This window comes from Oryza glaberrima, chromosome 8 (assembly GCF_000147395.1).
Source record: "Oryza glaberrima chromosome 8, OglaRS2, whole genome shotgun sequence".
Lineage (NCBI taxonomy): Eukaryota > Viridiplantae > Streptophyta > Magnoliopsida > Poales > Poaceae > Oryza > Oryza glaberrima.
Genome location: NC_068333.1, coordinates 12,798,969 through 12,826,473, shown reverse-complemented (window position 1 = coordinate 12,826,473; position 27,505 = coordinate 12,798,969). Strand labels below are relative to the sequence as shown.

Genomic DNA, 27,505 nt, shown 5'->3' with positions numbered 1-27,505 from the left:
TGTTGCTTGTCGCGTCAAAGGTTGGGGGAAATTTTGAGTAATAATATACTACTACTCTAAATCCCCCGCAAAAAAAAAAATATACTACTCTAAATCGAGATTACAGAGCAAACAATATTTTTTAGGCACCGTCCAGCCATTGCTACTGCCATAACGTGGTCTACTTTGTCACTCGAACAACAAAAAATTCATTTACTTTCGGCAATGTTCGACAAGTCAAAATTTAAAAGGGGCTTAATGACTTGTTAATACATACGGTCATTGTGTATGTGAGAAAGTACAACATTACATCGCTGTCCTCGTATCTACAGGGATAAGCAATTTTTGCATATATAGAACCATTTGTTTCGGAAGTGGCCATTTGGTTCCACTCCCATGCAATGTTTTCACTTTCGTTTTCCACCGAAATTTTGAAATTTTGGAACTATTCTTTTTGCACGAGTCACTTATACTTTCATCATCCCCCTCTTCAACTCAATTAGGTACAAAGGACCCCCCACAAGTCCACAACTCAATTTTTCTTCTAACTTCCTCCCCACACATCCAGTTTTCACTCATTACTTTTCTCGTTTGCTCAATTTCTCATGACCCGTGTGAGCCTCCACACCGTGGTGGTATCATGGGAACCATAGAACAAGGATGCAGCATGACGCTCGCTCCCTGCGGCAGTTATCTATCAGCCATGATTCCAATTTCGAACAGCACAACAACAACCTGGTCCAACATGTTTCAGGCCCTGAAGACTCCAAAGTCCAAAGCAGCAAACTGATACTCCTGTACCATGTAAGAGAGTTCCATCTCTCATGGCAGACGTTCGAGAGGGTGGAGCGCTAGGCCGCTGCTGCCGCTCATCGCTGGTGGGTCAGGGATCATTGACACGAAGCTCAGTACCATCACTACTACAAAACATCAAATAGATACCACTACTACAGATGCTAGAGTAGGTAAAACCGGTACCTATAGCTCCTTTCCCTATCCATGCGTCTATCAACCCACCAAAATCCAAAGAATCGGCACCTTTATCCTCAAATAGGTGCCAGTTTTTAAAAAGAACCGGCACCGATTACTGGTGTCAGAGAAAGATGCCGGTTTTTATTGAAAATCCGGCACCTTTTAGTATCCATCCCATCGGAATAGTAGGCGTAGGGCCCACCTAAGAACCGGCATCTTTGTGGTTAAAGAAATAGGTGCCGGTTTTTTTTAAAAAAAACCGACACCGAGGCGAGCCACACGGGGAGCCCCCACATTCTTATCCATCCATCAGAGTCAACTGACTCGCATCTCTCTCTCTCTCTCACACGCGCGCGTCTCTTCGCCTCTCTCGAACTCTCTCTCTTTTTTGCGCCTCCTCTCTCACCTCCTCCTCCCCGGTGGCTGAGGGAGGTGGCGGCCGCAGTGGCGGGAGGCGGGGGCAGCGAGAGGAGAGGTGGCAGCGGCAGCGGTGGGAGGTGGCGGCGGTAGAGGTGGGAGGTGGCGGCAGCGGTCGGCGGCGGGAGGAGAGGCGGCAACGGTCGGCGGCGGGAGCACCCTCCCCTCCGCCAAATCCAGCGAGAGGGGAGGCAGCGATAGCGGCAGCGGCGGGAGGTGGCGGCGGTAGAGGCGGGAGGCGGCGGGAGGAGAGGCAGCAGTGGCGGGCGACGCCCTCCCCTCTGCCAGATCCGGTGGGAGGGGAGGCAGAGGCAGCAGCGGCGGGGCTCATCATCCTCCTCGGCCAGCCCCTTCTCCTATGCAACTTCATACCACTTCGGCGGCGGTACGATCTGATTTTGTCTCTCCTTTTTTCTTGCCTACAACTTGTTGAATTTGCATGCAAAATTTTGGAGAGACCTGATAGTTTTCTGGTATGTGTTGAACTGAACCGGTTGAACTATTTCTATTGATAAATTTGGGGAGACTGTTAACGACCAAATTTGGTAAGATATGAACCAGGTTCGATATTGGAATCGAAGCGGATTCAGCAAAGATTCGAAGAACAGAGTATGCATCGGCTGCGAAGGCATCGGCTGGAGTATGCATCGGCTGAGATGGATTGGATAGGGGATGGTTGATGCAGCCGATAAAGCCAATACAGCCGATTCCGATGGGGATGGCTCCGAAGCTGTTTCTAGAATCGATCAACGTGCTTCACAAGGATTGCTGCGATGGAGATAAAGCTCTCAGAAAGGCAATTGTATCTATTAATTAGGATATTTTGTTAGAGATATATCTGGGCAAAAGTCTGCCGCAAAGACTTATGGTATATTAGAGCCTCTTAGAGATAAGAGTCGTGTCCGACAAGGACATGTTTTGTATCTCAGGTATAAATATGACCCGAACCCAATGTAATCGATAACATCAGTTCAATAACACTTTTGGCACATCGCCACCTTTTTTTACTTTCATTCTATTTCGACGAGTTCTTACTTTCGGGTTGAGCTGCATCGATTCGATCTTCAACTAGAGGTAAACTTGTAATGGCGGTTTGCGTTCTCGGGATCAGTGCTTCCATCTTTATGATACTCTAATCTTATTTATGTAATTCGTCGAGTTATCATATATACTTTATAATCTCTGTTAGTTGCGTTATATAACTTGCCATCGGCTGGTTTTTACTACTAGAAAGTAGCCGATAGAGTTAGATCTTGTTATTAATCTAGATTATATCGTGTATCTACCATCTCTTAAAGGTTTCCATTATCTTGCTTAGATCTTACAGTTATCTTTATGCTTAATGCTGCATTGGTTGAGTTCGATCTATTAAGTTATATCTATAATTGTGATATCTAGCCTGTTTTATGATTATCAATAGAGATAGTATCGGAGTTTCAGCAGATGCTACCTGCTTTAGCTATTCTTATCTCATATGCTTGCTTGTCATGCTAAATCTGCTCTTTATATTAAGATCTTGTTGCACTAAAGTTATATTAGGCTTCTTGTTTGATATATCTTGCTTGTTTTGATATCTTGGTATAGAGTGGTATCGAAGTATTAGCCGATACATGCTAGATTTATTTGATTGGCTATGCTATAAACCCCTATATAATCTTCGTTTTAATATATATTTCGGCTTAAGTGATTTATACTGTCTCGGCATGGTGACCGATCTATCCCAATCACTTAGTTTAAGTATATACCGAAGTAAAGACTATATGTTGTTAATATCTACAGTCGATCGAGTAGATTTGGTTTTATCTTATTCATTCATTGCTGCCGATCGATTCAAACATGACATCAGCTCGAAGATATATAAATGATATGTCATCGGCAACTAGCCGATCGGCTATCGTTTATGGATTTAACTGCGGTTTTTCTTGTCTTTACTCTTGTTGATTGCAGGATCAAATCAACAGGCACTCTCACGAATCTAAAAGCAAGATTTTGGACCTGCATAGGAGTTAAGCAGATCTTTCAGGCTAGTGTGTGTTTTTCGCATCAACAGAGACCTGGTAGTTTTTTTTGGAGGGCTCATCTTGTTCCTGTTCTTGTTCTGAATTGGTGTGTTCTTGATTGTTCGAGGTGAAAGGGAGCTGCTCACCTCGATGAATCGAGCCGATGCATCGAGCCGGCTTTTTTTTTTATTCCTCAAACCTTAAAGGTGCCGGTTCTAAAACCTAAAAAACTGACATCTTTATCTATATAGATGCCGGCTCTAGAACTAGCATTGATGACTGAAGTCATCAGTGCCGCTTCCGTGGTGCTGGTTGGGAAAACCGGCACCTAGGGGGTTCCTAACTGGCACCGATTAGGGTTTCTGTAGTAGTGCAAGTTATTCACCGTGTCATCGGTCTGCAGCCAAACACATGCTGATTAGCAGCTAAATCGAATATTCGAGTTTATCATATCATCGCAATAGCATGGTATGGCCGTCGACGCGGTAACACACCGCTTCAGGGCATTGCCAAGAACGGAAACTAACTTTTTAGGGAGCTTCTTTGAAACACGTGATTGACAAAGGAGGATTATGAAAAACTAACTTTTTAGGGAGCTTCTTTGAAACACGTGATTGACAAAGGGGGATTATGAAAAACGTAAGATTTTGAAAGAAATGCGAGTGCAAAACACAGGAAAAATATAAATATATGAATGGTCGTTTGAATAGATCGTAGGAAAACCATAGGAACCACAGAAAACACATTGGATTTTCTAAGAGGTTTAAGCTCTTGATACCTTCCTTCAAAATATCTTTAGGATTTTCGAAGGACGGTATATAATTCAATCCTTTGTTTGGAAAGACCTTGTAAGGAAATTTTCAAAAGGGGCCTTAGCTTTTACTTATGCTTCATCATGATTCTCTAACAGTTTAGCATTCGGATGTGGTGTTACGATCTGACGTTGATGTTCTAAATGTGGTGTAGCGTGAAGGACGTTGGTGTTCCAATTTGTTGTCGCATTGGGAGCGAGGTCTGGCGCGAGGGTCTAGTACTCTTGTTAGACGGTCAAACACTTTCGTATGTTAGGGCTGATGAGCAAAGGGGGTTTGTAGATTTTGTAAGCTACTAATTCGTAATGAGCTAAGCCTATAGATCACCCTAATATGGAATTTGGGATTAACTAACTGTTGTTTAAAGTGTTAGTGATATGCCCTAGAGGCAATCATAGAGATGATTGTATCACATACTATGTTTACATATTTGTCCGACATTGTTCCTTGAAATAGATAACTCCTTATTGGTTAATGAATATGTGATTCTTTCATGACACTCTTTATGTTGTTTGTTGCTATTTCGAAAGGATCCCTGATCAAAAATCATATGTGGAACAAATATGTTTAGATGATCAGCACATGTATTAATTGATGATTATGTCTCATGGATCATGGTATAGAGATACCAAATTAATAATGTGGACACATGTTAGTGAACATGTTGTTGGATAGACCCAACATGAGACACTGCAAGAGCCATATGTGTTGTGTCATCAATGATCTCATTTAGTGTTGGTGATGAATCCTTAGACCTGAGATTATCATGGTTCCCAACATATGTAGTAGCTTACTTAGGGACTGCTAAACGCTACTCTGTAATTGGGTAGTTATAAAAGTAGTTTTCGGGTATGCTACGAAACATGTAGTGGGATATGAATAATGAAGATGGGATTTGCCCCTCCTATGGAGAGAGATCTCTGGGCCCCTCGATGTTGTAGATTATGGAAGTGCATGGCCATGCCAAAGGTGATTGAGGAGTCAATCACAAGTTATATAATCTATCAACAGGTTCGAGTGAATGATTGAGCTATTAGAGGATGGCACATATCTAGCCTTAAGCTTAACCGATATCGTGAGGCAAAGGGGTTCATACAAGTATACACTAGAGGTTCAGCCGATATGATCTTTATGTATGCCCGGTGGGTCAATACGTTCTGCTAGGGGCCGCTGTTGACGCGTGGACCGAAAAGGAGTTTTCGGGTTACAGCCGAGTAAATATGAACCTACAGGGTCGCACGCTTAATGGGCCGGAATAAGGGGATTGGATAGAGATCCAATATGAGCTTAATTCGGATAAGGATCCAAATAGGAGTCCTACGGGCCTTGGAGGCCCGAGTGATGGATCCTATATATTCGTGAGGGGTGTGACCGGCGGAGGTATTGTATCACGTGAGAAACCCTAGCCGTCACTTCCCTACCCGAGCAAAACCCTAGCTGCGCGTGAGTGCTAGCACATCTGTGCGTGGCGTTCCGTCCCTGTACGTGTGGATACCGGTAGAGGCGCCGCTGGTTTGCGGTGCTGATCGACGTGGGAGTACGGCGAGGAGAACGCACGAGGAGGAGAAGGTCGAGCCGGTGCGATCGACTACTTCCTCTACATCGACGCGCACTACTTCGTGAGAGTTCCTTCGACTTCTCAGCGTCTTCTTCCGCTGCGCAGCGCGTCGAGTGGTAACAATCTATGATATAATACTTGCATGGTTCCTGGTTTACGCGATAGAAAATTTTGATTTATGCTATCGTAGCCTACGCGTATCCCAACAGTGGTATCTGAGCCGCCTTGTATAGTTTATGATCTAGATCATTGCATATAATTGATATGTGGATTTAGTAGATGAGATCTATTATGTTGTATATGAGTTCTTAGGTGATCGGAACATGAGATGAACCGATAGCCGCATGGGTTGATGAGATCAATCGGTATGTGTGTTGGTGACTTCATTGGAATATCTAGTACTCACCAAGGCTGAGCGTGATTGTGTTCATCGGATAGTCCGATGTCCACTGGAACCGCATGCCAATGAGAAAAACGAGCCAATGAGATTGACTCGGTCTCGGCATAATTTGATTACGTCGTTAAGGTTTTCACATGGCGAATCGTAGATGAGATCTAGTGGGACCACCGTGTGCGTTGCCCCTTAGATTTCGCTTGGGGTTTTTATATCTATCTTACTTTATCGCTGTTATATATTTGATATGACATGGTAGGATAGACTCCCTCAGAAAAATTAAGTGTAATTTATGCTCTTCCAATAATTGCACCTATTACGGTTGTGATCATAAGTGATGGGTTTGCCATAGCAAAGTGTCACTTTTTATCATGATAAAATAGGATAGATGTCGGACATCTATATGCGGAGATTATTGGTTTACTTGACAAGGTTATCAAAACGGTTTTGGACCTTGGGGCATAGGTTGGGTTGGACATGGAAATGTCACTCCAACAGCACAAGAGTCACATATGATGTGATTAGCAAGGTGTTGCTTACCTATTTTGATAGTTGTCTAGCTGTGATGCCAAAGCTCACTAGGCACTAACAAAATGAGGATCTTGACTCACTATGATACTAGAGGGAATTTTGTTTCACAATACATAGTGGGAGTATCTTTTGTTAAATTGTTTAATGAAAGGTTAACTGTAAACATGGTGCTGATTTTGCATACATATATTTCTATTGTAGATCATGGCAGCTCCTGCACCATCCAATTTTAACTTGTGGTCTATTCTTGAGAAAAAGAAGTTGACTGGAACAAACTTCATGGACTGGTATCGCAACCTGAGAATTGTTCTCAGGCAAGAGCACAAAGAGTTTGTGCTTACAGAGCCTTTTCCAGCTAACTTGCCCAACAATGCTCCTGCTGCTCAACGTAGGGAGCATGAAAAGCGATGCAATGATTATCTTGATATAAGCTGTCTCATGCTTGCTACTATGTCCCCTGAGCTTCAAAGGCAATATGAGGCATTGGATGCTCATACGATAATCACGGGACTACGTAACATGTTTGAGGACCAAACAAGAGCTGAGAGGTTTAATACCTCAAAGTCCTTGTTTGCGTGTAGGCTTGCAGAAGGTAATCCAGTGAGCCCACATGTGATCAAAATGATTGGTTACACCGAGAGTCTGGATAAGCTTGGCTTTCCCCTTAGCCGAGAGTTGGCTACTGATTTGATTCTCCAGTCGCTCCCTCCCAGCTTTGAGCCGTTCATAATGAATTTCAACATGAACAATCTGAACAGGACCTTGGCAGAATTGCATCGGATGCTAAAGACTGCCGAGGAAAGCATTAAGAAAAACTCCAACCATGTGATGGTTATGCATAAGCGCAAGCCCAACAACAAGAAGAGTGGACACATGTCAGTGAACATGTTGTTGGATAGACCCAACATGAGACACTGCAAAAGCCATATGTGTTGTGTCATCAGTGATCTCATTTAGTGTTGGTGATGAATTCTTAGACCTGAGATTATCATGATTCCCAACATATGTAGTAGCTTACTTAGGGACTGCTAAACGCTACTCCGTAATTGGGTAGTTATAAAAGTAGTTTTCGGGTATGCTATGAAACATGTAGTGAGATATGAATAATGAAGATGGGATTTGCCCCTCCTATGGAAAGATATCTCTGGGCCCCTCGATGTTGTAGTTTATGGAAGTGCATGGCCATGCCAAAGGTGATTGAGGAGTCAATCACAAGTTATATAATCTATCAACAGGTTCGAGTGAATGATTGAGCTATTAGAGGATGGCACATATCTAGCCTTGAGCTTAATCGATATTGTGAGGCAAAGGGGTTCATACAAGTATATACTAGAGGTTCAGCCGATATGATCTTTATGTATGCCCGGTGGGTCAATACGTTCTCCTAGGGGCTGCTGTTGACGCGTGGACCGAAAATGAGTTTTCAGGGTACAGCCGAGTATATATGAACCTAAAGGGTCACACGCTTAATGGGCCGGAATAAGGGGATTGGATAGAGATCCAATATGAGCTTAATTCGGATAAGGATCCGAATAGGAGTCCTACGGGCCTTGGAGGCCCGAGTGATGGATCCTATATATTCATGAGGGGTGTGACCGGCGGAGGTAGTGCATCACGTGAGCAACCCTAGCCGTCACTTCCCTCTCCGAGCAAAACCCTAGCCGCGCGTGAGTGCTAGCACATTTGCGCGTGGCGTTCCGTCCCTGTACGTGTGGATACCGGTAGAGGCGCCGCTGGTTTGCGGTGCTGATCGGCGTGGGAGTACGGCGAGGAGAACGCACGAGGAGGACATGGTCGAGCCGGTGCGATCGACTACTTACTCTACATCGACGCGCACTACTTCGCGAGAGTTCCTTCGACTTCTCAGCGTCTTCTTTCGCTGCGCAGCGCATCGAGTGGTAACGATCTATGATATAATACTTGCATGGTTCCTGGTTTACGCGATAGAAAATTTTGATTTATGCTATCGTAGCCTACGCGTATCCCAACATAACGCTGTTGCACTTGTTTTTTCTTGAACCAGAGTGGAAGTAATCATACTAGTGGTGTGAGCAGCATCGTAGGTGAGGACACTAGTTTGATCTCGAAGGGGTCATCGGCAATCAGCTGTAGGTTGGAATTGTCCTTTGGGGCGCCACCTGCACTGGCCTAGAATCACCCGTTCGAACAACCTCTAGCGCTTAGGTTAGGGTCGGCATTGATTAGGTTTTTCGAGGACAAAGTGATTGTGTAATGATCACCGCAACAAGAAGAATTGGCGTCGTGGATATCGAGGGGCAATCCAAACAGAAAAAATTGGTGCTACCGATCAATGCGTGTAAATTAGGAAATAAAGACCACGCTTAGTCGCGGTGATCGCATGGGCAATGGGTGGAAACGGTCCTGCCGAGATTTTCTCCCGGTTTCCATGCCTAAAGATAAATTTCCCAATAGGGTTGAGTAGAGAAGCACCTTCAAAATATTTTAAATTATTTATAGGTAAAAAAGATAAGTTCATTTTTATCACTCAAGGAGACATCATGTTATTGATTTGTACATCTCAAATGCAGTACAAATTATAATAAAATTTTCTTAATAAATTTAATGATATAGACGCCCCTCAATAAAAGGGGAAAATACAGAAGAGGGAAGGTGCAGGAGAAGTGGGTAACTTTGAGGTTTGGAGGGCAGGGCGAGGTATTGGCCAATCAAATGCTTTAATGACAGGTGAGCTAGTCGACTGTTGACAAGTTGACGATTACCGAGGGAGTGAAGGATTCAGCATCACGAATGCAGAAATGTTTAAATGTGTGGGGTTGTTGCCCATGATGTAGCTTCTTTTGTTTCTTAATTCACAGGGTGATATTGGTTGTTTTGTTTCCCATGAAGCTTCCAATTGACGTGGTGAATTTATCCAATTGAAAATTTCCAATTTAACTCTAGAAATTTTCAAAGTCAAGTCCTTTTCCAATTCAAGTTTTCAAATCGTAACAAAAAAACTTTCCAACTGAAATTTGTACAAATTTTCCTGATAGCTCTCTAACCGGGTTTCCAGACCTACACACGACGGCATCAACGACAAGCAGAAACTACCGAAAATCCTTGGAATCGGGCGCTCCCCAACCTCCCGGCACGACGTGCGCGCCCTGCCTAGGCCCCACCACGTGTCCCATGCACACACCCGCCACGTGTCCCCATCACGCATGCCGTTGCAACAAATCACCCACATTTTACGGAAACCCTCTATTAAGGGATTTCGTTTTATTTTCTGTTCCACCAAAAATGTTTCATCTAGTGTACTCACAATGTTTCACTATGTAGGGATCAAATGTTGCAGTGAATTGAAACATTCTTTTGCAACAAATCACCCACATATTATGGAAACCCTCTATTAAGGGAATCTGTTTCATTTTTTGTTCTACCAAAAAGTTTCACCAAGTGTACTCGTGATATTTCACTATGTATAGATTAAATGTTGCAGTGAATTGAAACATCCTTTCACTATTTACTGAAACATAATTTTCATATAAGGTGAAACAGCGTCCGATGAAACATTTTCGATCTACTTAGTGAAACAATTCCGATATACTTGGTGCAACAGCGTGTAACATTTAAAAATAATTCAATAATAACCTAATTTTTTCATTGGATTATATCTATGTGTGGTCTTGTTTTAAAGATTTAATTGCAACGGATTCAATGGTGCAACTGTGCAATCAGATCATGATTTAGATAAATAATTTAAGAGAAAAAATAGTTTGAAGTTCACTTAGATACATTCATGCAAGATGACATCATGATGACATGGGCGCCTGATTTTTCTAAAAAAAATTGGGTGCCCGATCCGTAGTCGCCTCGAGAAACTACAAAATCTACAATATGGTAGAATGACATTTATATGTATTATCACGATTCAAAAGATCAATGGTACAAATATGGCAGAATTATGCAATATTGGGAAAACAACATGGTATGACCACTTGCAAGGGTTCAAATCCTAACTAATGCCCATGAATATTATACACATATATGTGGGCTTTCAACAAGATTTTATTATGCACATGTATGATCACACGTTTCAAAAGATGTATGTATGACAAGATTATGCACACGTTCGAAAGCCCACATACATGTGCATAAAACGTTTCCATCTTTTGAAATCTTGTGCCCACCAATATTATGCACATTTACGTACGATCAAAGATGTGTCTTTGGTTTTCGTCTCTTTTGAAACTTGTGTTAGGGGGCACATATGAGGGGTGTGAATATGGTGTTATGTGTGTAGTGATGTGTGTGCGCTTCCACTGTGTAATCGAAACAAAAAGGAAAAAAAATTACACAATATTTTCACAGTTCGGCTGTGTTTAGATCCAGGAGTGAAAAATTTTAGCGTGACACCTCGGATATACGGACACACATTTGAAGTATTAAACGTAGACTAATAACAAAACAAATTATAGATTCCGCATGTAAACTACAAGATGAATTTATTAAGTCTAATTAATCCGTCATTAGTAAATACTAGTCGCCAACCCGTGCGTTGCACGGGATGGGTTTATATATTGCTATTAATATTATAAATGTTAAAATATAAATGCCAAATTTATAAGTAAAATCTTTTTTAATGTAAGTTATGTGTACCATTGCTCTAAATACATCAGTTCCAAGAAAACAAAATTAGTAATTGTATATATAATCTATTCTAATATTTATTTCGTTAATTTCAAATTTCTAAATTTAATAGCCCACATAATTTTTACGGGCATGTTTTATTAATTACGTGAATTGGACACGCTATAAAAGACATATAGTGAGTAGTAGGCACAATCCATATTAAATGAGTTCTAAAAATGCCTGACGATATGAAATGTTGATTTGTCTGCTAAATTATTTTTGTCAAATAAATTACATATTGATAAACTAAAACAGAACAAATGTTTCTAGATGAAGCAACTGGTTTATTAGTGGTATTAGGACTACTCATCAAGTAAATTTTACATAGATGGATAAAAATTCAACGACATGACCATGAACAATATGTTATACTGATTCAACGTAGTGCATATATATAAATAATATATACTATCTATATATGTTCTCTGCTTAAAATTTTTGTTAAATAGGTCAGATGTGACCCATGGGTTTGATGGAATACCAAAGGCGAGTAATGACTCATGTCATTTCAGATTTCAGATGAGGGAAGAACGGAATTAGAATCTAATCTTGATTGGAAAATAATACAGTAGAAGCTAAAATCAAGAGTCCTGATTGATGAAAAAAAGAATAGAACTGTACCAGTGTACCTACCTGAGATGTTGAAGTCTTTAGGTTGCGTGTGCTGATGCGCTTATCACGAAGTCTTCATGTCTCACGCTAGTTCCGACTTTGAAACCTGCACGTTCACGGTATATAAATTGCCGCCGATCTGGATTGATGAAGGGCGACTGGAGAGCGCTCGTCTGCTCGTGAAGTTGTGATGTAAGATGCCCATCTGCTCTCACGCAGAGATACATCGATATCAGGTATATGATTAGATGGGTTAATTTAAAGATAGGATAAAAATTGGACGCTGATTAAATTCGCATTAAAATAGGGAATTGGTTGGTTATATAATCAATTGTGATAATATATCATACTGACTATCTAATAACCGGATATTTCTAGTTAATATGGGAACTCATAAAAAGTACTCAATTAGTATATGTAGATATATACATATATAGATAACATATACAGATGAACAAATTAATTAATTAAATGGTGCTTCAACAAAAAAAATAGGCTTACCGCATGGACCATCCATCATGTAGTTACGTTTTGTACAGCTTCATCGCATTCTGGATCATTGTTTTGTTGGGGAATATAATTAATCTTGTTGATCACTGTAATCAGGTCCAGCAAAGTTGACGTTAAAGAGGGCCGTGGCAATATATCGTGTTTTGATTAATTAAGGCTAATCGAACAGGCTAGGATATTTTATAATTCTTCTCACCGCAAGAGTTGGTCTGGGATTTTCAATCTACGAAACCATCTGTCCAATGATTTTTCAGTTTTACTCCCATAGCAAATATGCAATGTCTGAAATATTGCATTGATTTGAATCTAATTGACGTGTCAAAAATATTATATTATGTAAAGAAAATTGTGAAAGGAAAAAAAAGATGATAATTACCTTGGTTTTGAAGAAATCACGAAAGAAAAAATATTTACAGATCCAACTTGCCGTCAATGGGATATCAATCTACAAAACCATCTGTCCAATGATTTTTCAGTTTTACTCCCGTAGCAAATATGCAATGTTTGAAATATTGCATTGATTTGAATCTAATTGACGTGTCGAAAATATTATATTATGTAAAGAAAATTGTGAAAGGAAAAAAAAGATGATAATTACCTTGGTTTTGAAGAAATCACGAAAGAAAAAATATTTACAGATCCAACTTGCCATCAATGGGATATCAATCTACAAAACCATCTGTCCAATGATTTTTCTCTTTTACTCCGATAGCAAATATGCGATGTCTGAAATATTGCATTGATTTGAACCAAATTGACTTGTAGAAAATATTATATTATCGAAAGAAAATTGTGAAAGGAACGAAAATAAGATAAGAATTACCTTGGTTTTGAAGAAATCACGAAGGAAAAATATTTACTGATCCAAATTGCCGTCAATGGGAGATTAGAATAGATGGCAGCTAGAGGCTGGCTTCCGTTCTCAATGCCTGAAGAAATCGCGAGAGAAAAATACCGATCCAACTTGGCATTGATGGATGATTAGATTCGACGGCGTCACGGTGACTGCAGCCGATCGGCTACGTAAAGATAAGATACTGTACGTATATGCAAATCTAAATTACGTTGACTTTAAAAGGTGGTCCACCGTATTGTTAAACATATTGATCTACGGTAGTGATAATATGATTGATTTAATCAACGGTTAGATCTTTCTAGTTAATGGGAGAACTCGTAGAAAGTGCCCGATTAGTATAGGTATAGATAGATAGATAGATAGATAGATAGATAGATAGATAGATTTACTGTAGCACAATATTATCAAATCATGGAGCAATTAGGCTTAAAAGATTTGTCTCGTATTTTACACGTAATCTGTATAATTAGTTTTTTTATCTATATTTAATATTTCATACATGCGTTAAATATTCAATGGGACAAGGTAAAAATTTTTTACGTGGGAACTAAACAAGGCCTTCATCGCGCAATCCACATCCCCACCCCATTTGGGGCGGCGGTGTCTGGTAGTGGTAGGGCAAGACAGTGTACACGGTCTGGACGACGGTGAGGACGAGGAGGAAGACGGCGGCGACGAGGGAGATGATCGCCCAGGGGTTGCCGGCGTGGTTGCGGATGAGGCTGGCGCGCCACTCGTTCCACGCGTTCTCCCGGTGGTCGTTCACCTGCCCCTGCACGCCGCGCAGCGGGCTCCGCCGGTCCAGCACCGCGTTCTTCGCCAGCCGGTTGAACATCCTCGCCACCGCCTTGTCGCTGCCCAGCCCGTTCGACACCACGCCGCTCGCGCCCAGCAGCCGCGCGTCGTCCACCGACTTGATCACGCTGTCCATGAAGAACACGTACGCCGTCACCTCGTTGGCCCCCGCGCCCGCGTGGAGGCGCTCGTACGCCATCAGGCTGAACAGCTTGTGCTCCGTCGTGTCGTCCACCGCGAGCTCCGGGATGTACAGCGTCCCGCGCCGGAAGCTGATGTCGCGGAGGCTCCGCGTCGGGCTGCGGCTGAAGTGGACGCCCGCCTGCTCCAGCTCCGTCGCCGACGGGACGAACTCGTCCTCCCGCTGCCTCTTGCGGCTGGTGCTCGGCGGTGGCGGCGGCGTGCCGTGGAGGAGGCTCCGGTGGCAGACGTCGATCGGGTGCAGCGCCAGGCCGTCGCCGGTGATCGGCGGCGGGTCTCGCGTCATCGACACGAATCGGAGCACCATGTCGTTGATGACGTCGTCCGTCTGTCCATCCATCCACACGGATAGATCAAATCAAATCGGTTGAGTTCTTGGATGATTCTTGAGTGAGTTCTTGATTGATTGATCGATTCCTCGATCTGATTGTACCTACCGCTTTGTGCGGGCCGCGAACGACGGCGACGAGGCGCTGGAGCACGAGGAGGGGGAGCTGGTTCTCCATCATGAGCATGTCGCGGCGGACGTACGGGAACACGTACAGCTCGCCGTGGCGGCTGAACACGGGGTCGTTCGCCGCGTAGTCGTCGACCTCGCCGTCCACCTCCGCCGTGCGCATCACCTCCAGGAGGAAGCACCCGTCGGTCACCATCACCTTCACGAACCTGTCCCTGCCGCCGCCGCCGCCGCCGTGCCACCTGTCGCCGTCGAGGTCCATGTACACGTCCTCCAGCGCCTCCGCCACCGCCTCCACCGCCGAGGCGAGGTCCCCGGCGTGCCTCCCGGTGCGGCGGAGGAGGTGCAGCAGCGCCCGCCGCTTGTGCTCCTCCATCGGCTGGAGGTCGGTGCGGCCGTGGTGGAAGGGGCCCAGCGACACCAGCTGCGGCTCGTACCGCGACGCCGCCGCCGCCGCCGCCGCCTTCTTGATGTGCGCCGGCACGCGGTACACGGAGTGCTTCCGCCACCGCGCCTCCTCCGCGGCCCGGTCGCCGACGCCGTCCTGCCTCAGCTGCTCCTCGACGGCGGCCACCCATGGCGCCGCCGCCTTCCCCTTCCGGCTCTCCTCCTCCATTGGAATGCTTCAGCTCAGCTCAGCTCAGCTCACTGATTAGTGCTAACTTTAGTTCAGCTCAGCTCGGTGATTAGTGCTAACTTTAGTCCAGCTCAGCTCGGTGATTAGTGCTATTTTGGGGTGTTAATTAACTCCATTTATAGGGGTAAAGCTGCAATCACACTGCAATTTCGGTGATGGTTATTGTATTACAAAGACTCCACTATGGTCAAGTTCAAAACTAAAAATTTAAAAAGCCAATGTTCATTTGGGCCCACACCACGTCAGGAAGTTTCTAATTTAGCTTTGGTTCTTCACCAACGTGGTTTAAAAGATTCAAGAATGATTTGGCAGAAAGCACCAAAAACAGTTTTTTGACCTGGCCTGTTTCAGAATCGTACTCCAGTCTGCAGTTTAGTTTATTTTTGTACTTAAGTAGAAATCGTATGAAGTAACTACACGTATAACGCGGTTGCGTGACTGATTATACGCGCCTAGCAACACATTATACTGATATACAGTTGCAATCTTAAACTTAAACAGTAGGCTAGTTGGTCTAATATACATTTTATTTTAACCAGTCCGTATGTCAGGGCTGCCATCTTTAGAAATGTTTAAGGGAAAATAGTGCGATAACAAAAAGAAATAAAAATAGTATTCCCCCCGGTCAGTAATATTTGAGATCACAAAGCATGGTCGACTCTATATAGTACTCCCTCCGTACCATAATATAATTATGCACAACTACTTTTTCTTTATGTTCCATAATATAAGGCATTCATGCATGCATACAATTAATTAGCACCTCTTCTTCATTAAATTATTACTTTTTTTAAATACTCCACCCTCAAGATCTCTAATTCTATTGGATGCATGCATTACATTTATTATGATGATCCAAACTAGATGATGATAATAATTGTTTCTTGGTTTTTGGATTAAGGTGGTTGTGCCTTATATTTTGGAACGGAGGGAGTATTAATTTATGAACAAAAGAAGGTAAAGGGTTAAATTTAAAGTCCTACACATCGTTTGACCTGCCTTTTAATTAGATGTAAATTTAAATTTAAAATTTTAATCTTAGAGTTGATTTTAGGTTTTTTTATTGTACTTTATATTTTAGCATTTATATTTTTTAAGTTATCAAGAACATATGTATAAAGGTTTTACTCTTTAATCGGGGAGTGTATCCTATGCACACAGGCCCTCGCGTGTACACAACGTGTACACCAACTAAAAATAATCACAAAAAAATTCTATGAAAATTCATACATTTCAATAGTATTACATGTACTTTCATACGTGCAAAGTCGCATCTTCAAATTCATTCTACATAGAGAATAACAAAAAAGATAAAATTCTGACAAAATTACAATCTTGAAACTGTCAATTTTTTTTGTTACGGCTAAAATATAATGAATTTGAGGTTAAGATTTTAACCCTAGGTGTAATACAATTGAAAGTACGTGTATGAATTTTCTAGATTTTTTGGTGACATTTTTTAGTTGGTGTGCATATGTGTACACGTGAGGGCCTGTGTGCATAGGATATGTTGCTCTTTAATCGCTAATAAGTTGTTTTACTTATAATAAATATTAGGTGAAACCCCGCGGGTTGCTACGGGAGTTTACTATGATAACAATAAATGTGTAAGATAGCTTAAATAACATAAGGTTACATAAACATAAGTTGATGTGATTTAAATTTAAATAGTATGTAGAATGATGATTTGAATGTAAAGTAAGATGATATGGCTTTACGAGATAATAAAGGAAGAAAGATAATTTAGACCATACATCTAAGCGCTAAAAAGCTGACATGATATTGCTTAATGAAAGAAGAAAAAGAAGAGAGATAATTTGAACCATAGATTAATCATCTATGGACTAAAAATAATTGATGAGATATGATTTAACGAGAGACAAGAAAAATAACATGAACTAAGTGAGGATGAACTATATAGATATATACGATGCTAGAAAAAAAATGACGGAGAGATATATTAAAAAAATATTATGTGAATTGACAGATGATTTGACATGATGCTTAAATGTAATAAATGTTAGTGGATGATGATATGGCATCTTTGCATGTTAAGTTTTACAAATGGTTTGGCTCCGTGATTTACGGATGCTAGGGTTTGGGCGATGCCCAGTTGGCTGGGCGGCGACAGACTGCGTGCCCAAGGGGCGATGGATTTGGATGGAGGTATACTCTGATCTGCTGTTAGTTCTCGTGGGAAGTCCTTCCATGGCAGGGATCTATGGCTAGAATCACATCCAGTCACTAGAACAGATACCATCATCTCAATCGGGCATGGCGTCCGTCACATGCTAGAAGTCACTGATGTGAAAAGTTATCTCAATCGGGCAAACGGCCGACACAGATGAACCTATCTCAATCGGGCCATAATTAAAGCCCGTCACCGATAGCTTTGACCCAGACGATCAGTCAAACTATAGCCCATCACGGATGACCTATCTCAATCGGGCCTAAACTATAGCCCGTCACAGATGACCCTTATCTGTGACGGGCATTAACTATAGCCCGTCACAGATGAGTCATCTCAATCGGGCCTAAGTTAATGCCCGTCACAAATGAGTCATCTCAATCGGGCTTAAGTTAATGCCTCCTATCTCAATCGGGCCTAAACTATAGCCCGTCACAGATGACCCTTATCTGTGACGGGCATTAACTATAGCTCGTCACAGATGAGTCATCTCAATCGGGCCTAAGTTAATGCCCGTCACAAATGATTCATCTCAATCGGGCCTAAGTTAATGCCTGTCCCAGATGAGTATAATCCCAAAAAAAATAAATTTTATTTTTAGGCATGCCGTCCAGCCTCTCTCACGCCAGTCTTTTTTGTCCTTACTCGTGTGCACCTGGGATGAACTTCCCGATCGGTCAACCATCCCGAAATTGCTACAGACCAAGCACGCTTAACATCAAAGTTCTTTGGAGATCGGCTTCCGAAAGAGTAGTTGTAACTTGTTGGTATGAGTATTCTATTAATCCTATTAAGCCCTCGGCCAGGATGTCACACCCCAACATCTCTCATTCATATACATTCATTCACATACACAGCCATCAAAAATCCTAAACAACAAAATTGTATAACTCACCGAGATCTACAACTATTGTATCGGTCCTTTGTACAAATAAGTTCATTTGAACCATTCAAATTTTGAATTTTCAAAATTTGACAACTTCGAACAAAAATTAGGGTTAATAAATGATTTCAAATGGAAAAGTCACCAAACCAAAGTTGTAGAGCTCATCGAGATGCAAAATTTTTATTTTGGTCTCTTCTCCATCTGACTCTATTTAAACAATTTGAAATTTGAAATTCAAAGTTTGGGAAATTCAAACAGAATTTTTTTGTTAGTGAACGACTTCAACTGAAAAATTCATCAACAACAAAGTTGTATAACTCATCAAGATCTATAACTTTTATTTTGTTCATTTTTCTATATAACATTTTTTTAACCGTTTGAATTTGAATTTGAAAATGTGACAACTTCAAACAACATTTTCAAATACTAAATGATTTCAACTGAAAAAGTTATCAGCAACAAAGTTGAATAACTCACCAAGATCTAAAACTTTTATTTTGGTCATTTCTTCATCTGATAAAGTGATAGTAACATTGTTCACAAAATTGACATATCTCTTATCTGGTTTTATAAACTATAACACATATATGTAAAATTTGTGAACAATGTTACTAACATTTTATCAGATGAAGAAATGACCAAAATAAAAGTTTTAGATCTTGATGAGTTATTCAACTTTGTTGTTGATAACTTTTTCAGTTGAAATCATTTAGTGTTTGAAAATGTTGTTTGAAGTTGTCATATTTTTAAATTCAAATTCAAAGTGTCCAAAAAAATGTTATATAGAAAAATGACCAAAATAAAAGTTATAGGTCTTGATGCGTTATTCAACTTTGTTGTTGATAACTTTTTTAGTTGAAATCATTTAGTATTTGAAAATGTTGTTTGAAGTTGTCATATTTTCAAATTTAAATTCAAACTGTTCAAAAATTGTTATATAGAAAAATGACCAAAATAAAAGTTATAGATCTTGATGAGTTATACAACTTTGTTGTTGATGACTTTTCCATTTGATATCATTTACTATTCGTAAAATTATTTTGACTCATAAATTGAATTATTATACTACAAGTTAATTATTTTGCTATAGTTCAACTTACAAATATAAACATTTCATATGAAAAATGGAAAAATACTCATCGATGACGGGCTTTAGTTAATGCCCGATAGAGATTAAGTCATGTCAACCGGGGATTAGTATATAGCCCGTCACTGATGAGTCATCTGTGACGGGCCCCAACTTAAGGCCTGTTTGAGATATGGAATGTTATCTCAATCGGGCCTAAAGTTGGTGCCTGTCACGGATGATGGTCATCTGTGACGGGCCCCAACTTCAGGCCCGTTTGAGATATGGAATGTTATCTCAATTGGGCCTAAACTACGGCCCGTCACTGATAGGTGTCATCCGTGACGGGCTTAAGTTTTATGCCCTTCTAATATGTCTGTGCGACTATATCTCAATCGGACACTTTTTTGGCTCGATTGAGATGACTTCCTTGTGACGGCCCGCTATTTCCAGGCATGTTAGAGGCCGTCACAGATAGAAGGATCTGTACTAGTGAGTTTATGAATCTCTTTGCCTTGGTACAATCGAAGTCAGGTTTCAAACTTAATATAAGAAAGAATCATGGGGGTACAAATAAGGTAAAGGTGAAAGGCTGGGCAATTTGCTTGGACCTTCGGTTCAATCCTGATGTATCTCTGGTTGGTAATTGTTGGCGGTATGACCTTGGACAGTTTCTTCTGAGGGAGATCGTAAAAGACTCGAACTCGGTGCCTACATGGTATAAAGGCGACGTACCATCGGGGCCAAGGGTGCAATTGGTGATTTCCACGATTGCGGATTCTTCAATCTACAATCTTCAAAGCGCCAAGATCCAATTCATGGCATCTTCCGATGGTGGGGGCGATCAAGGGGCTCTCGCTAAGATGGCTACCCGCCCAAAACCATCGGAGGATCCTGAACGCGCTGATGAAGCCTAGAGGGGGGGGTGAATAGGCTGTCCCTGAAAACTTAAAAACAAATCGCAGCGGTAAAATTCAAACAGACCCGGAACTTCCTGGTAAGGAACTCCGGAACTTCGGGCCTGCCAGGCCCGGAACTTCCGGTGTTCTAGGACAGGAACTTCCGGGTAACAGAACAGAGATGAAATTCAAATTTCGAAACAGGAGACTAAGACAATCTGCACAGGTATTCTAAGCAGAGGACAGATCATAGAATCATCCACAGAAACATCACAGAAAAAGACAAGAGCGATTTTTTCCCGAAGTTCGGATCTTGCAATCCTACTCTCCGTTGAGGAGCTCCAAAGAGCTGGGTCTCGATTAACCCCTTGCCTCACTTGTGCAAAAACCCCAGAGGAAATCCACAGCCTTCAACCCCAAACACTCCTAGGCAAATTTCTAGAATTGAGTGACCACCAAAATCCAACTCAACCTACTTCTAGAAATCCGCCACATGTGTAGGTTGCTCTACTTGGAAAACCTCTAGAATCTCAGCACAAGAACTTTATTAACTTACCTCGTTCTCTTTCGGAGGAGAGAAGATCCTTCACAAACTTACCCGGGACATCCACAATATGCAACGGATTCTCGCGGGCGACACCTAACCGTCTAGAAGATCATCTCCAAGAGTAATAAGCACCGAGATGACAGCCCACGAGATATTCCAAGTGCTCACCCAAGATCCTAGTTTTCACTCCTCTCCAAATCTTCTTCTCTCCCTCACAATCTCTCTTTCTCATAAGAATTAGGCTCTAGATTGAGTGGAGAAGGCAAGAAACACTTGGGAGAGGCTAGCAACAGCTCTAGGTTTGAAAAGTGAAAGTGGAATAGCCAAGGAACGAGCTGGAAACGAGCTGTATATGTATAACGGCTAGGTGACGTCATCTAGCCGTTACTCACAATTTTGAACTGAAAACTAGACAGGAAGTTCCGGACCTGGAAGACAGGAACTTCCGGACTACACTTAGGGAAATCTTTTTCACAAGACCGGAACTTCCGGACCTGGAAGACAGGAAGTTCGGGACTTGCACTTTTGGACAGATAGAGTATTTGCAAAAATGACTCCTTAGGGAAACTTGACACTTGGTTCACACTAAGAACACTTGACATATCTCAGAGCATCACCTGGAACCCCTCTTAATAATACGGTTTTTCCTAAAAACTCGATTTCAAAAGATAAACTATCCTATGTACTTCTCGAGTTCCGGTCCGCTTTGATTTTGTACTTTTGGGGGGTCTCCAAGCATCCATCTTCCACATATTTGGACTAATGCACCTAAAAGTTACTCAATGAAATCATTAGTCCCTTAACCACATTTGTCATTAATCACCAAAACCCACTAGGGAGATTAATGCACTTTCAAATACTGGAATTGGGTCATCGCTCGGAAAGTCGGCAGGGGAGATGGCTATGGAAAACCCAAAGAGGCTGGCTCTGATTCTTGCAGACCATACTGCGATGGTGGATCATCATGACATAGCTCATTCAGGTGTCTGCGCAAAAGATACAAGAGATGCAGGCTGGGCCGACAGGAAGGAAGAAGCCCGACACAGTTGCTTTCCCAAACCCCTCCTGATGAGATGATACTAACGATGGTGAATCTGCACCACCCCGCTTCGTTTGGTGATGCGTCTATGGAGGACACCAGCAGCCAACATAAAGGGACTCTGGATCAGTCAGGAGCCAAGCAACAAGGTAGAGTCCAGCAAGCTTTGCTAGAATATAACCGGCAAACAGAGGAACATAAACAACTGCAGGTGACACCGGGTAACACAGCACGGGCTTTGAAGCGTTTCAGGAAGGATGCAGGGGAGGCCGCCGAGGTGGATGACATGGAAGCAACCAGCCCTGGGGCTGCTGGTCAACTGATGGGTCCTGTGATAGGGTCCCGTCAAGAGAAATGAATTGCTTATCGTGGAACTATCACGGAGCGGGAATGCCGCGATAGTTCGTGATCTCTGTGCCATAACCAGAGAGGCACGTTCGCATCTGGTCTTCCTGTGTGAGACAAGACAAAGTGTGGAAAAGATTAGTAAGTTACGTGGGAGATTGGGTCTTAGTGGTTTTGTGGGAATAAGTAGTGAAGGGATGAGTGGTGGTCTTGCTTTATTTTGGCATGAATCTGTTTATGTTGATATTAAAGAGATAATAAAAGATATATTGATGTGTATGTGCGTTTGTCCCCTGATGATCTGCTGTGGCATGCTACCTTTGTTTATGGAGAACCTCGGGCAGAGAACAGACATAATATGTGGTCGTTGTTGAGGAAAATCAAACTGAATTCAGATTTACCTTGGACTGTTATAGGTGATTTTAATGAAACCCTTTAGCAGTTTGAACATTTCTCCAGGAATCCGAGAAGTGAACCACAGATGCAAGCTTTCAGAGATGTTCTGCATGACTGTGAGCTCCATGATCTTGGTTTTACAGGCCTACCCCACACTTATGATAATAAGAGAGATGGATGGCACAATGTGAAGGTTCGGCTTGACTGAGTAGTTGCTGATGAAAGATGGAGGGATATATTTTCATCAGCTCAGGTAGTTCACCTAGTGTCCCCTTGTTCTGACCATGCCCCTATCCTGCTCAAACTGTCAGTGGAGGAGAATGTACAAGTGAGACAGAAATTTTTGCACTATGAGATTGTTTGGGAAAGAGAACCGGAAGCAGCCCAAGTAATAGATGAGGCTTGGTCTAATGCAGGGGAGAAAACAAATCTTGGGGATATAAATAAGGCCCTTGGGAAGGTTATGTCAGCCTTTAAATCCTGGAGTAATACCAAAGTTAAAAATGTTTGTAGAGAGTTGGAGAAAGCAAGGAAGAAGCTGGTGGAATTAATGCAGTCCAATGCAGACAGAATCCAAATTCGCCAGGCCACTGATCACATGAATGAGATGCTTTATAGGGAGGAGATGTTGTGGCTGCAGCGATCCCGTGTTAATTGGTTGAAAGAGGGGGATAGAAACACACGCTTTTTCCACAGTCGGGCTGTTTGGCGAGCAAAGAAGAACAAAATTACTAAATTGAGAGATGCCGAAGGTACTGTTCAGAAATCGACAACGGTGTTGGAAGATATGGCGACTGAATATTTTGAGAAGGTGTACACGGCTGACCCAAACCTGGACCCTGAATGTGTCACTCGGTTAATCCAGGAGAAAGTCACAGAGGAGATGAATGCCAAACTATGTGCTGATTTCAACGATGAAGAGATTGCACAAGCGTTGTTCCAAATCGGTCCACTGAAATCCCCTGACCCGGATGGTTTCCCGGCTAGGTTTTACCAGCGAAACTGGGGAACGCTTAAAGCAGATATAGTTGGTGCCGTGCGTGATTTCTTCCAGACCGGTCTAATGCCCGAAGGTGTAAACAATACTGCAATTGTTCTTATACCAAAAATTGAACAACCTTTAGAGTTGAAGGATTACAGGCCAATAAGTCTCTGCAATGTGGTGTATAAAGTGGTTTCGAAATGTCTGGTTAACAGACTCCGTCCAGTTCTTGATGAGGTGGTGTCAGAGGAGCAAAGTGCTTTTATCCAGGGTCGCATGATAACTGATAATGCACTGCTTGCGTTTGAATGTTTTCATGCAATTCAGAAAAACAAAGTGGCTAACAAGGCGGCGTGTGTTTATAAATTGGATCTCTCAAAGGCTTATGACAGAGTTGATTGGCGATTTTTGGAGATGGCAATGAAAAGGCTGGGTTTCGCTCACCGATGGGTCAGGTGGATTATATCATGTGTGACTTCGGTGAGATATTCTATTAAATTCAATGGAACCCTTCTCCAATCCTTCGCTCCAAGTAGGGGCCTGAGGCAAGGGGACCCGTTATCGCTATTTCTTTTTCTGTTCGTGGCTGATGGGTTATCACTTTTGTTAAAGGGAAAGGTGGAACAAAATATCCTAACGCCTATCAAGTTTTGCCGGAATGCTCCTAGTATATCTCATCTTATGTTTGCCGATGATACTCTTCTGTTTTTCAAGGCAGAAGTCCGTCAGGCTGAAGTGGTGAATGAGGTTCTTCAGTGCTATGCTCGGGGTACGGGTCAGCTTGTTAACCCAGTAAAGTCTTCAATCATGTTTGGGGCGGCTACTCCGTCATAGCAGAATTTAGCCATCCGTAGTACTTTGCGAATAGAGAAAGATAAATTTGAAGATAAATATTTAGGCTTCCCCACACCAGAAGGAAGAATGCATAAAGGACGATTTCAGACCCTGCAAGCCAAGATATGCAAGAGAGTGATCCAATGGGGTGAGAATTACCTATCCAGTGGTGGCAAAGAAATTCTAATTAAAGCTGTCATCCAAGCTATTCCTGTTTATGTGATGGGGATTTTCAAACTTCCAGACTCGATATGCGAAGATTTAACGAGACTGACAAGGAATTTTTGGTGGGGTGCGGATAACGGCCAAAGGAAAACGCACTGGAGAGCTTGGGAGTCCCTGACAAAACCTAAACGAAATTGTGGTTTAGGTTTCAAGGACATTAGGCTTTTTAACCAAGCCTTGCTGGCTCGCCAAGCGTGGCGGTTGATTGAATTTTCGGACAGCCTTTGTGCCAAGGTGCTCAAAGCGAAGTATTTCCCTCATGGCTCTCTGATTGACACGACTTTTGGTCCCAACGCCTCCCCTGCTTGGCAAGGGATTGAACATGGGATAGATATTTTGAAGAAGGGGATAATTTGGAGAATAGGTAATGGCAATGCAGTTCGAATATGGCGTGATCCTTGGTTGCCAAGAGATCATTCCAGATGGCCAATTATTTTGAAAAGGAATTGCAGGCTGAAATGGTTTTCTGATCTTTTAGATCAAGATGGATCCTGGAATGCTGAAAAGATTAACCGTTACTTCCTGAAAGTCGATGCAGATGTTATTTACAAGATCTGCACCTCCCCCAGAGTTGAATGTGATTTCCTAGCATGGCACCCGGACAAGACAGGGCAGTTCTCTGTTAGGAGTGCTTATGCACTGGCAGCCAACCTGGCAAATATGGAAGTGCCTTCAAGCTCCTCTACAGCTACTGTGAACAAAGCCTGGGATTTAATTTGGAAATGTAATGTTCCGCAGAAGGTGCGGATTTTTGCTTGGAAGGCCGCATCTAACAGTCTGCCAACTATGGTAAAAAAGAAGAAAAGAAACCTGGAGAAAACGGATATGTGCCCCATCTGTGATAGGGAAAAAGAGGATGCAGGCCATGCACTATGTCGCTGTATCCATGCTGGTCAGTTGTGGTCCCTGATGCATAAATCAGGATCAATTTCCTTGGATATTCAGTCGATCCAATTTGACCATTCTTGGTTGTTTAATTGTTTGTAAGGCTTGTCAGATAATGATAGAGCTTTGTTCCTGATGACTCTCTGGCGAAATTGGCATGTGAGAAATGAGATCACACATGACAAGGTGGTGCCACCAGTGGAGGCTTCTCAGCGCTTTATTCAGAGTTATGTGGACACTATGTTTCAAATTCGTCAGGATCCTGTAGCAAAGCTGGCAAAAGGCAAGTTGGTGCTAAAAGTGGGCAATGTGAAACAACATACCCAGACTACCTGCAAGCCTCAACCTCGCTGGGAAAGACCAAGCAACGGCTGGATGAAGCTTAATATAAATGGATCCTTTGACAGCAAAACAGAGAATGGAGGAATCGGGGCAATCCTTAGAGACAGCTCCGGCAAGCCCATTTTCGCTTGTTGCAAGCCTCTGCAAAAATGCTCCGCCGATGGAATGGTGAAAGCTTTCTAGTGGACGATGCTGCCGATCTTGGTAGAAACTGATTGTTTGTCGGTTGTCCAGCTGTTGAATGACAAAGGAGAGATCGTTCAGAGCTAGCCAATCTTGTCCAGGAGGCAAAACTCATCATGGAAGGGGATAGAGAAATCATCATTAAGAAAATCCATCGCAGTCAGAATCGTATTAGTCATTTTCTTGCTAATAAGGCTAGGGTTGAGTCCTTGTTGGGTTTCTGGTTGGAAGAAGATTGTAAGTCCATATTACAGCTAGGCTGTGATGACTTTTTAATTGAGTAATACATTTTCTTCCCCGCAAAAAAAAAAGTTTTACAAATCTATATGCAAAATTTGCTTATCTCGTAGGTACGAGGACAGCGATGCAATGTTGTACTTTCTCATAAGAGCAATTCTACGGTCCTTGAGGATTTACTATGAGGTACCAAAAAATTTAGTGTAAAATTTGGTACTTCATGGTACCTCATAGTATCTAGGTACCAAGACGTACCAAATTTATAATAGAAAAAGTGGTACCTCATGGTACCTCCTTAAGGACTATAAAATTGCTCTTCTCATAAACACAATAACCGTATATACTAACAAGTCATTAAGCCCCTTCTATATTTTGACTTTGTCGAACATTGCCCAAAGTAAATGAAACTTTTTGTTGTTCGAGTGACAAAGTAGGCCACGTTATGGGTAGCAATGGCTGGACGGTGCCTAAAAATATTGTTTGCTCTCTAATCTCGATTATAGTATTGTTACTCAAATTTTCACCCAAACTTTGACGCGACAAGCAAACATCAAGAAATCTCTCCAAATGGAAGGCGAACAGCAGCAGAGGGTGAAGACGACGAGCCAATGGGTGTCCCACGTCGAGCACCTGCTCGACGCCGGCGGCGACCCATCGGAGAAGGCGGCGAAGCGGTGGCGGAGGCAGTCGGTGTACCGCGTGCCGGCGTACATCAAGCACCGCACCTCCTACGGCGCCCCGCAGCTGGTGTCGCTCGGCCCCTTCCACCACTGCGCCCCCTAGCTCCGGCCGGCCGAGGAGCACAAGGAGAGGGCGCTCCTGCACCTGCTCCGCCGCGGCGGCGGCGCCGCCGTCCCTGAAGCGGTGCGTGCGTCGTGGTATGCTGCTGCTCTGATCAACTCGAGTGTTCGATTCAGTTGCTGATTAACTCGCTGGCGTTTGGTTGCAGAGCGACGACGCGATCAACAACATGGTGCTCAGCTTCGTGTCGATGTCTCGATGATTCCCGACCCGCCGGCGATGAGCGGCGGCGGCGGTCTAGCTCTCCACCCGCTCGACGTCTGCCA

At 42.6% G+C, this 27,505-nt stretch overlaps 1 protein-coding gene across 1 annotated transcript; it reads right to left on the bottom strand.

Annotated features, from left to right (window-relative positions):
- Positions 1-13,728: 13,728 nt before the first annotated feature.
- LOC127782868 (UPF0481 protein At3g47200-like) lies at positions 13,729-15,459 on the bottom strand. The gene is made up of 2 exons (XM_052310144.1): positions 14,728-15,459; positions 13,729-14,618 (listed from the first exon to the last, which is right to left on the bottom strand). The coding sequence occupies exons 1-2, from the start codon at positions 15,361-15,363 to the stop codon at positions 13,842-13,844; spliced, it is 1,413 nt and encodes a 470-aa protein (XP_052166104.1). The 5' UTR covers positions 15,364-15,459; the 3' UTR covers positions 13,729-13,841.
- Between the last annotated feature and the right edge of the window lie 12,046 nt (positions 15,460-27,505).

Bases quoted from the DNA above. Each gene is read 5' to 3' on its own strand.
- LOC127782868 (XM_052310144.1), bottom strand. From the start codon at position 15,363: ATGGAGGAGGAGAGCCGGAAGGGGAAGGCGGCGGCGCCATGGGTGGCC. The intron at 14,619-14,727 runs GTAGGTACAATC...ATGGATGGACAG, and splicing joins TTCGCGGCCCGCACAAAGCG to ACGGACGACGTCATCAACGA.